Source organism: Plasmodium cynomolgi, chromosome 13 (assembly GCF_000321355.1).
Source record: "Plasmodium cynomolgi strain B DNA, chromosome 13, whole genome shotgun sequence".
NCBI lineage: Eukaryota > Apicomplexa > Aconoidasida > Haemosporida > Plasmodiidae > Plasmodium > Plasmodium cynomolgi.
In genome coordinates, this window is record NC_020406.1 from 917,425 (window position 1) to 927,179 (window position 9,755).

The 9,755-nt window shown below is 46.9% G+C and overlaps 3 protein-coding genes across 3 annotated transcripts in view; 2 read left to right on the plus strand and 1 right to left on the minus strand.

Annotated features, from left to right (window-relative positions):
- Positions 1 to 274, plus strand: part of PCYB_132940 (hypothetical protein) — a gene marked incomplete at its 5' end in the record, with an annotated part of 3,616 nt that extends 3,342 nt beyond the window's left edge. The window contains one exon of the mRNA XM_004224319.1: positions 104 to 274. The remainder of the gene's footprint in view (positions 1 to 103) is intronic.
- A 3,258-nt stretch (positions 275 to 3,532) lies between these two features.
- On the plus strand, positions 3,533 to 6,094 carry PCYB_132950 (transcription factor with AP2 domain(s); the record flags this gene model as incomplete). The annotated part of the gene is made up of 2 exons (XM_004224320.1): positions 3,533 to 4,199; positions 4,440 to 6,094. 2 exons carry the CDS (start codon positions 3,533 to 3,535, stop codon positions 6,092 to 6,094), a joined length of 2,322 nt encoding a protein of 773 aa, XP_004224368.1.
- Positions 6,095 to 6,743: 649 nt separating this feature from the next.
- Positions 6,744 to 8,549, minus strand: PCYB_132960 (50S ribosomal protein L15; the record flags this gene model as incomplete). Its single annotated transcript, XM_004224321.1, has 1 exon — positions 6,744 to 8,549. One exon carries the CDS (start codon positions 8,547 to 8,549, stop codon positions 6,744 to 6,746), a length of 1,806 nt encoding a protein of 601 aa, XP_004224369.1.
- Positions 8,550 to 9,755: the final 1,206 nt, after the last annotated feature.

Sequence of the window (9,755 nt, forward strand, 5' to 3'; positions counted from 1 at the left end):
CCCCCTTTCAGTTGAATGGCCCCTACTAGGGAGGGAAGCGTCCGACTCGTACCCCAAAGGATCGGGTAAACGATGATAGAGAGTATCACTGTGCAACGTCCAGTGTGTACCTCTTTCTTCTTTTTTTTACGACGTGGCTTCACTCCACTTCAATTTCTGCCGCCCCCTCCTCAACGGCAACGCGGGGACATCTGCAGCCCTACGGAAGAGGAAATATAACATTGGCCCGGTCGAACCATTCACGGGGGCCATAATCTCCGGCACTGTGAAGTGAAGAGACGCGAAATTTTGAGCCACTCACATGAGATCACGTTGACCGTTTATGCCTCCCATCGTGGAGGAGTAACGTTGTGTGCACTTGTTCGTTATTGCCCTATTCGAACGTTCGAAAGCGGGTTGGAGGTTTGCTGGAAGGTTGGTTGGTTGGAAGACTGACTGGAGGATTAATTGGTGGATTGATTGGAAGATCGATTGACTGATCGGCTGACCGATCGATTTATTGCATACGTTTGTGCCTAACTCTTTTTTTCTCCCCTTCCTTCCCTCCCTCCTTTGTCTGTTATGCAACCCATTTGGACGCAAAAATGTAAAAGCGCGCCACGGACCACACCCCACTGGGTGTAATTGTCGTTTGCCAAAATGGCGAACATATCCATTTCTTCCTTCCTGCTCCTTTCTCCCTTCTTCCTTCCTTTTTTTTTTTTGCAAAGAGAGTAACCTAACCTGCGTCCCCCATATTGTATGCGCTGTCGGGCCATCATACATGACGGTAAAATGAAAGTAAAAACATAAGTTTTACCCGACGGGTGATGAGCTGCTAAATTTTGTGATTAACCTCCTGGGGAGGAAGAAAGCTTCCTTTTTACATTTCTCGTTATCTAAATGGGGAAGTAGCTAGCTTTTTTTTTTTTTTTTTTTTAATTGTAAAATTTTTTGATCCATTTTTACCTGACCCGTTCAGGAAAAAAAAAATAATAATAAAAAAAAAAAATAAAATAAAGCACAATAAAATATTCTCCTGTTTGCCAAAAATGCACACCCACTTTGCGTTTTAAAATTGAGTGAAGCTGGCAAACGCGGGAGTGCGTCATCAGGGTGGAACTCGCGCACCGAGGAAAATGCGTCCAATTGGCATAGAAGCCATAGGGTGCTTTTTAAAAGGAGCTTTGCGAAAAAAAGGCGGTAAGACATGTTATTGCACTGAGCCACGGGGGGGCTGAGCAGAAGGCCGAAATGGAGTATAGCAAAAAGCGGGGGAGCTCATCGGAGCGAGCTAAACGAATCGATAGAAACCCCCCGCGGGAGAATCCTTTGCGCTCTTTCCTCGCCATTTTTTTTTTCCCCCTGACTGCTCACATTTTTCGAAGTTCTCGGCCACAGGGGTGCGTGTGGGAGCGAAACCCAACTGCGGAATTGCGCTGCCACCGCTAGCCCCTCACCAACCCTGCTGCACCTCCTTCACGGTGCCCCAGCTTGTCTTTCCCTTCTCCGCTAACGTCTAACAATCGATTTCGAAATTAAAAAGGAAAGATGCGCAAATGGCTGGGCGTCAGCGGGTACCGAAATGGTGCAAAAATGGGGAAGCACAAGTAGAAGAAGGGGAAGAAGGGGAAGGAGTGTGCCAAATAATTGGCTCAAAAAAGTAGCGACATTTCTACATTTCTTTATCGAAAAAAAAAAAAAAAATGCTTCCATTTTTGATTTACATAAACGCGTGTACGGTGCGGCAAATAAAATGCAAAACGCTGGGAGGTGTAAGGAAAAAAAAAAAAAAATACGAAATGTGAAAATACGAACATGTAGAGAAATCCAAGAAAGAATAAAAAGTGAAAAAGGTTAACACCTGTGCATGCACTTGCTCATGAACATACACACACGCTGCACTCATTCGCCGCTGGTGCCCAGTTTTAAGAACCATTTAGCGAAAAGGAACACTCGGCGAATCGGTAGCCCACAGGCAGGAAGAAAAAAAAAAAGGGCAACTGCGTGTAAATGCGCTAAAGTGTGCGGAAATTTGCGGAAATAAAGGGGTATTCCCATGCATACGCACGCGCAACTTCCGTGACTGCTCATGGCTTTTCGTGATTACCCTTAATTGATCATAAAAAAAAGAAAAGAACGCTCCTACATAGGGATTACCGCAAAACGCGAAGGAATGCACAGTCACCTGAGCAGTGAACGAAGTAGAATTAATCGCGTCCAGCTGCAGCAGTGACCATACACACCACCCCCAATGCTGCATTGTTTTAAGAACGCATGAAGAGGGCACTTAAAACAATCCCTTATTTCTACAAATTTTTTTTTTTCCCCTGAATTATTCCTACGGCTAGGTGTAAATTACGGGGGAGCATAAACAGAACGCCCATTTTTTGGGCCTCGCGTTTTTTTCAGTTTCCCTCTTTGTGACTGCCTTTGTCTTAGCGCGCGCATGTGCTGCGCTGCTACTCTGCCGCTACTCTGCTGCTACTCTGCCGCTACTCTGCCGCTACTCTGCTGCTACTCTGCCGCTACTCTGCTGCTACTCTGCCGCTACTCTGCCGCTACTCTGCTGCTACCCTGCCGCTACTCTGCTGCTACTCTGCCGCTACTCTGCCGCTACTCTGCCACCACTCTGCTGCATTGATGCATGCAGGGTGAAGCGCTTTCCCGATGTAACAATTTTGCAAAGGTGACTTGCACATGTGCAGTGGTCACACGCATGAGCACACCTGCAACGGAAGGCAATTTTTTTTTCTAATCGGAAACACACCCGACATACGCACCCTGCACGTGGATTTCCCTACCCCGAAAAAAAAAAAAAAAAAAAAAAACATTGAAAAGTAACGAAGTGATGAGTGAAAAACGAAGCAACGAACGAGTGGAAGAACGGAACAGAAAAAGAGCGAAATAATTTCCAGCTTATCACCCAATTCCCTGTGTTGGGGGTGTGGAAAAAAAAAAAGAAGAAGAAGAAGAAGAAGAAGCAACTCTCTGTACACCCCTCTCGAATGTGCAGGTGAATGTTACACCGTTTGAGTCATTTTATGGTCCACTCGGAGGGAAGGAGAGGAAGGACGAAAACGGAGAAGAAGCAAAGGAGGGGAAGGGACAGGCGAAGCGAATAGTCGCTTAGAAAAAATTACGGACGGGGGGAAGGAACCTCTTGGAAAATAACGCGAAGGATATGCCTACACATCTCCACGAGGGTGTGCGTGTTTTTTTTTTTTTTGTGCGTTCTTGTGCGTGTCCCTGCGCATGTGCGCTTGGGTACCGACTGATACAAACACTTCCTCCACAACGTCCTGCTCGTGTAGACGCAGCGGCTAACCGGTGCAACCGCTGGGCGGCGCCCGAATGGTCCTCCTAGCACGGCCTTTTCTTTTTGCTTGAAGGGGCAAACGATTTGGCATTTCCCCCAAGCTTCGTCCCTGTGCTGGTTTACCGTGCAGCTTTGCCGTGCAGCTTTGCCGTGCAGCTTTGCCGTGCAGCTTTACTGTGCTGGTTTACTGTGCCGCTTCCCCGCTTACCTTACCGCGCTGCTGTCCGCCCCGAAATGGCCGCCAACCTGGGGAACTCAGATGAGCTGCTAAAAGAGTTGGACCTGAAAAACTACGTCACCTTTGTAAAGAAATGTTTTAAAAATGGAATAAAAAAAGAACAAGAAGATATTTGTGCCCAAGATTTGAGGAACCTAGCCAAGTGTCTCCCCAGGGTATCTGGTGTATGGTATGATTTACATAAAAATAGTTGGGAAGCCAGATGGGCTGAAGGAACCAAATCAGCAAGGAAATACTACTCTGTGCAGAAATTTGGCTTCCATGAAGCAAGGAAACTAGCCATTAAGACAATCAAGACAAAGGAAATTAATTACATATACAATAGCATAAATGAAGATTTTAGCAAGCCACTTAAATGGAATTTAAATAATGAATTTTTAGAGATGAATCATGACCCCATAATTAATTTAAAGAGAAAATATAGATCCCCTAGTGGTAAAGTCAGAGAGAAGAGGATTAAAAAGGATCCCACCAATGGGAATGGTGTTAGTAGAAAAAATAAAGGGGAAAAGAAAAGTGCTGCTCAAACGAGGGGGTTGAGAAGGGGGCATGCTCATTACACCTCTGCCGCCAGCTGCAACGCCTCGCCGAAAAATGGACCCCACAAAATTGAGAAGCAGCAGGGCAGCTGGAGGGACAGACGGGACGGGAAAAAGGCACTAAGTGGGCAGCTCCCACTAAATGGGATTTTCCCACCAAATGGGCAGCTCCCACCAAATGGGCTTCTCCCACCAAATGGGCTTCTCCCACCAAATGGGCTTCTTCCACCAAATGGGCTTCTCCCACCAAATGGGCTTCTCCCACCAAATGGGCTTCTCCCACCAAATGGGCTTCTTCCACCAAATGGGCTTCTCCCACCAAATGGGTTACATACACATGGCGTCACCAACCACGACGGGGAAGACCAAAGTGAAGCTTCGTACATCTTGGACGGTACTATTTCCAAACTGAGAAGCGACCAAGGAACGGGAGACATTGCTAGCCAGCATGTCGTAGAAGGTAGTCTCTCCAGTACTTGCCTGAAGCAGAAGGATACATCCACAAACACCGAAATGGCATTGTCTACAGAGGGAAACACCAAGAATCTTGTTCATATCGATGAGTGTAATGCTACGTGCCTGAGTGAGGAAGACCCTTTGGGGAAGGATAACCTATGCAACATCAACGAAAAGGGGAAGAGTCCCTCTAGTGTACACAGCCTCAACGGTTACATTAACGGAGTGGACGACTATCATACACCCCCCAGATGTACCTCCAACGACAGTGATAAAATGGAGGAAAACAATTCGAGTAAGCAAGATGGCGATAAAACAACACCCAAGGTAGGGAACGCATTCCAAAAACATACACTTGGAAAAAAAATCCCCAATTGCAATAAAGACATCAAGGGGAAGGAAAAGACAAGCATGGTGAAATTCCCAGGGAGCAAAATCCTGAGCTACATGAGACAACACAAAAAAACGAAGAACAAAAACACCTTGTATGTAAAACAAAGTGGAGTCCTAAAAATGAACTTAAAGCAGCCTCCTAGAGGGGTGTTCAGTAGGGAATATGGCACCGGGTGGAACCGAAAGAATTTAAAAAAAAAAAGTTTCGTAAGTGAAAAAAGGGCATGCTTAAATGGGGGTGCCCTTTTTGTTAAAAAAATTAAAAGTTGCAATCACGCGGAGGGGAAGAAGTGCAGGAATTGTGACTTCAGGAGGAGGCAGATGAGGGGCCTGCGCGACCACGGCTCACTCTTGATTTCGAGCGTGCTCCCCAACGGCGGGGAAACCTTCAACGGGGGAGAAAGCTCCAACGGTGGGGAGACCTTCAATGGGGAGGAATCCCCCAACGGAGGGGAAATCTTCAATGGGGAGGAATCCCCCAACGGAGGGGAAATCTTCAATGGGGAGGAATCCCCCAACGGAGGGGAAACCTTCAATGGGGGGGAATCCCCCAAGGTGGACCTGACGGACCAACTCGGCACGGGCGAGGCCTCCCCCACGGGTGGCGAGACGGACGCGCAGAACGGCGACGGGGGGGGTGATCAGACGGGTAAACACCTGGTTCCCCAAAAGAAGGACAGGCGAAAGGAAGAAGCGCAAGGGGAAGAAGCGCAGAAGGAAGACACACAAAAGGAGCACACGCAGACGGAGCACACGCAGACGGAGTGCACGCAGACGGAGTGCACACCACTGAGCACCCCAAGTGGTGAAAAGGCGCAGAAGATGAAGTGCTGCGTGGAAATTAACTTAAAGGAAGTCATTCATGCGGACACGCTAAGCATATTCAAAAATGCAATTAATTTACTGCTAAACGATTTGAAGTGCAAGTGTGTACCCCACTTGGACAAGCAATTTTTGAACATCCTGGAGATCATCGACAATCACATCAGCTACGTAAACTCCATGCTGAGTGAACACATTTTAATCACTTATGTGCATTTATTTGACATTTGCGTCTCCAATAATATTTTGCCAAGTCAAATGGACCAAAATATACAGAAGGTTTTTTGCAATGCGCTGATTGCGTTTCATATTCTCCTTTTTAATTTCCTGAGGGATAGGCGGAGCTAGGGTGGCCCTGGCCTCCACTTGGCGCATGAGCCTTTATAAGTGCGCACAGTGAGTTAGCTTAAAAGGAAAGGCTTGCACACGAGGGGGACTCCTCGCCGTGTGCAGTGACGTTGGAAGGACGGGTGCCCGTCCTGCCTACCAAGTTAACGCTGAAGTGGTGTTTTTTCGCTCTTTTTTCATTCTTTCGTTCTTTATTCATTCTTTCGCTCTTTATTCATTCCTTCGCTCTTTATTCATTCCTTCGCTCTTTATTCATTCTTTCGCTCTTTTTTCTTTTTTCTTTCCTTTTTTTTTTTTTTGTTTTCCTTATGTTAGCGGTACGTACAGCCCGAATTGAACACACACAGACGCGACTTCTCCCCCGCGCTGCCGCTTAACAACCTTCACAACCTCGAATTGTTTGCCCTTTTTCTCACTGGTGCGTGTGCACATTTGCGTCCAACTTTTTTTGCCTGAACAAGCTAGCTATTTGCTACTCCCTTTTGCACTTTTTTATGAACAGTTCATGCAAAAAGTTGAAAAAAAAAATATTCATATTTTTTTGCAAATTTTTGCAATATTTTCGAATTGTTGTGCGCGCCTTTTTGGCTAGCACGTGCGTCATCCGTTCACTTTTGCGGGGTTGTAACTTCCCCCCTCTGCTGGGCAATTATGCTTCGTCCACTTCGTCTACATCGCCCACGTCGCCCACTTCGCTCGCTTCTCCCACTTCGCCCGCTTCTCCCACTTCTCCCGCTGCTCCCTCCGCGCGGCGCTGCTCCTCCATCTTCACCCGCCGCAACCAGTGCAGCTTCCGCTCATACTTGGAGGGCTTCCCAGAGAAGACAATTCGACGCGGAATCCTGTTCAAGTTCTCATCGTCGGGGTTGTACTCTGCGTACACAATGTCTTGCGTGTTCTTCTTCAGCAAGAGGCACCTCCCCCCGAGCCTAATAATTTCACGCGCGGCCTTAACTGTAAAGGAGTGCGCCTTCACGATGACATATTTCGCGTAAAACTCAAAGTCGAAGCCGTGTTTCATTTTGTACTTCTTCAAATTACACCCGACCACCTTAATGGGGTGTTTCCGTTTGTACTTTCCTATCCTCAGTCCCATTTTGTCTATCACATTCCAGTCAATTTCGAGGTACTTCTTCTGTCCACTTCTTGTGTAGGCCAAGTTAATTAAGTTGAGTGGAATTAATTCGTAGTCATACCGGTTGAAGTGGTAACCTGGTCCCATTGGGGCAGCAACAAATTTAGGCAATTTTCTATAAAGTGGTGTTTGACCCCCTTCAAAGCCTAATGGGATGGACCCTCCACTTCTACTTTTTTGTCCTTTCATTCCTCTTCCGGATGATCCTCCCCTTTTACTTCCTACTCCTCTCCCCTTCCGTCTCCTCTTCTTGTCCTCCATAGAGGGTATATTAAAAGGCGTGATAAAGTACTCATTCTGTTCTCTGTTCCCTCCAACAACAGTTGACTCCCAGTAGACATCCGCTTTCAACTTCATATCGTTAATCAAAGGGTAGATGGCCCTGGGCCAATCCATCTGAGTTAAATCCCAAACCAGAGGGGTTTTTGTCTGTTCATGTAAATCATCCATAATTTTTTTAATACCCAATTTGATGGCTTCTTCTTGGTACTTGACTTTTACTTGGTTAATTTTTTTTTGGATTTCTTCCCTCAGTTTGACTAGCTGTTCATTCTTTTCGTCATACACTAAGTATTGGTTTTTTTCTACCTTTTCGATTTCTTTAATTATGGGTTCTATGGCTTCCTCCTGTTCCTTGACCACGTTTTGCAGGAACTTCTTCTGTTCTTCATTGTAAGGCGATTTAAAGATGCCGTTTTTTATGTCCTCCTCTAGCTGCTTGAATTGTTTATGCCTCAGGGAAATCTTCCTATTAATTAGCTCCTTGTATTTTTTGTCCACCAGTTTTTTTTCCTCCTTCAGTTCTTTAAACATGGTGTTGGCTCTTCCTATTTTGAAACTCCCATCCATCATTGTGCCGAAGATTCCTCTCAGTTCGTTTTGATCTCGTCGGTGCAGCTGCTTAGTTGGGTCACCTTTTGCATCCAAGCCATGCTCCTCGCTGGTGCTTCCCTCGATGGCGCTTCCCTCGCTGGTGCTTCCCTCTCCGCTGCTTCCGCTTCCCTCGCTGGTGCTCTCCTGCCTCCTAGTCCGAGCCTGCTTTTCCTCCTCCACATCGAAGTCTATGTTAAACTGCCGCTTCACCTTCCCCAAGAGACTGTTAATCGTGTCGATCATGTTGTACTTCTCCTCCACCTCCTCTTCTTTGAAAAGGTTCAGGTTCAGGTGCCTTTTCTTTCTCCCTGGAACGATCCCTTTGTGTCTTCGCTCGCTCAGCGGGCTTTTCTGCGTCGCGCTCAGGGGGCCCCCTTTGTGGTCGCTGATGACGAATCCTCTTACAAGCGTCGTGCACAGCAGCAGCAAAAAAACTGGGCACCTCATTTTGGAGGCGGCCTTTTAAGCGGCGCCATTCTGCCCTCAGCAGGGCTGCGCGAAGCTTCAAGCAGGTTCACACAGATTAGCAGTTAACACAGATTGGCAGTTAACACAGATTGGCAGTTAGCACAGATTAGCAGTTAGCACAGCTTCACAGTTAACACAGCTCGACTCACTGCACTAACGTGGGGCCACAGCGACGCAGTTTCACGTATCGTTCCGCACAACTTACGCCAGAACCATTCGCTGCATCTCTGAACGGGTCAATGTTGTCTTATGTCCCCCCCCCAAAGTGAACAAGCCCCCCTCCCTTTTTACCAAAAAAGGATACACCTGATCGGTGCATGCATGTGCATGTCTGTGGGTCTATGTGTACCCCTTCGGAGTTCAATTCGGTGAAGACTTCTCGATTTGGATGACTACACAGGGGGGCATTGTGCTTCCATTCATTTCGTGTCGTTCGGCGGGATAAGCGTGATCGGGCGAATCGCTTTCGTGAAAAATGCACTCGAGGTAACCCCACTGGGGAGAAGCCCGCACGGGTGTCCCTTCTCCAAGTGGTGCGTTGCGTCCTCTTTTGCGTTGCAGTGGCGCCGCTACTGAGTTGCCCTGTACAGGTACCCCGCGTTGTCGCCCTTCTCTGTGTCTGCCCCAGAATGATCACGCCCCGGTCTCCCTTTTTTTTTTTGCAGAACTAACGGGTGAACTACCCCCGAAAAAAAAAAAATGTGCCCCCTGGGGGGAAGAAAGAAAAAAGCGTAGCCCTCAAATGGCACTTCAAAAAGGGAAAGCGCGTTCAACCTTTTTCACATGTCGGGGATTGCATACACATGCATACTTGCGTGTATATGTCACGCGCAGAGGAGCATTCCATTGTTCCTCCTTTGTTCCCAACTTAGGATTTTCCTCACTCCCCCCACATGCTTATAGCGCGCGAATGAATTTAAAAAAAGGTGTATTGACGCACATAAGCGAATTCGCTCATGTAAATTTTAAGGCACGCAAACAAACTTGCTCTCCAAATGTGGCACTCCTTGAAGGGACCTTTCTACTCGGGAGGAGGCACATGTAGCTAAGAAGTTCGTTTTGTTTTAACCACGTAGAAATGTTTTTCACCCTCTTGTGGTTAGCTAAAAATATGTGAATTTTTTTTTTTTTTTTTGTTACAAATAGCTAACTTGTTCAGGCTTTTCTTTGTATAAAATGCCTGAC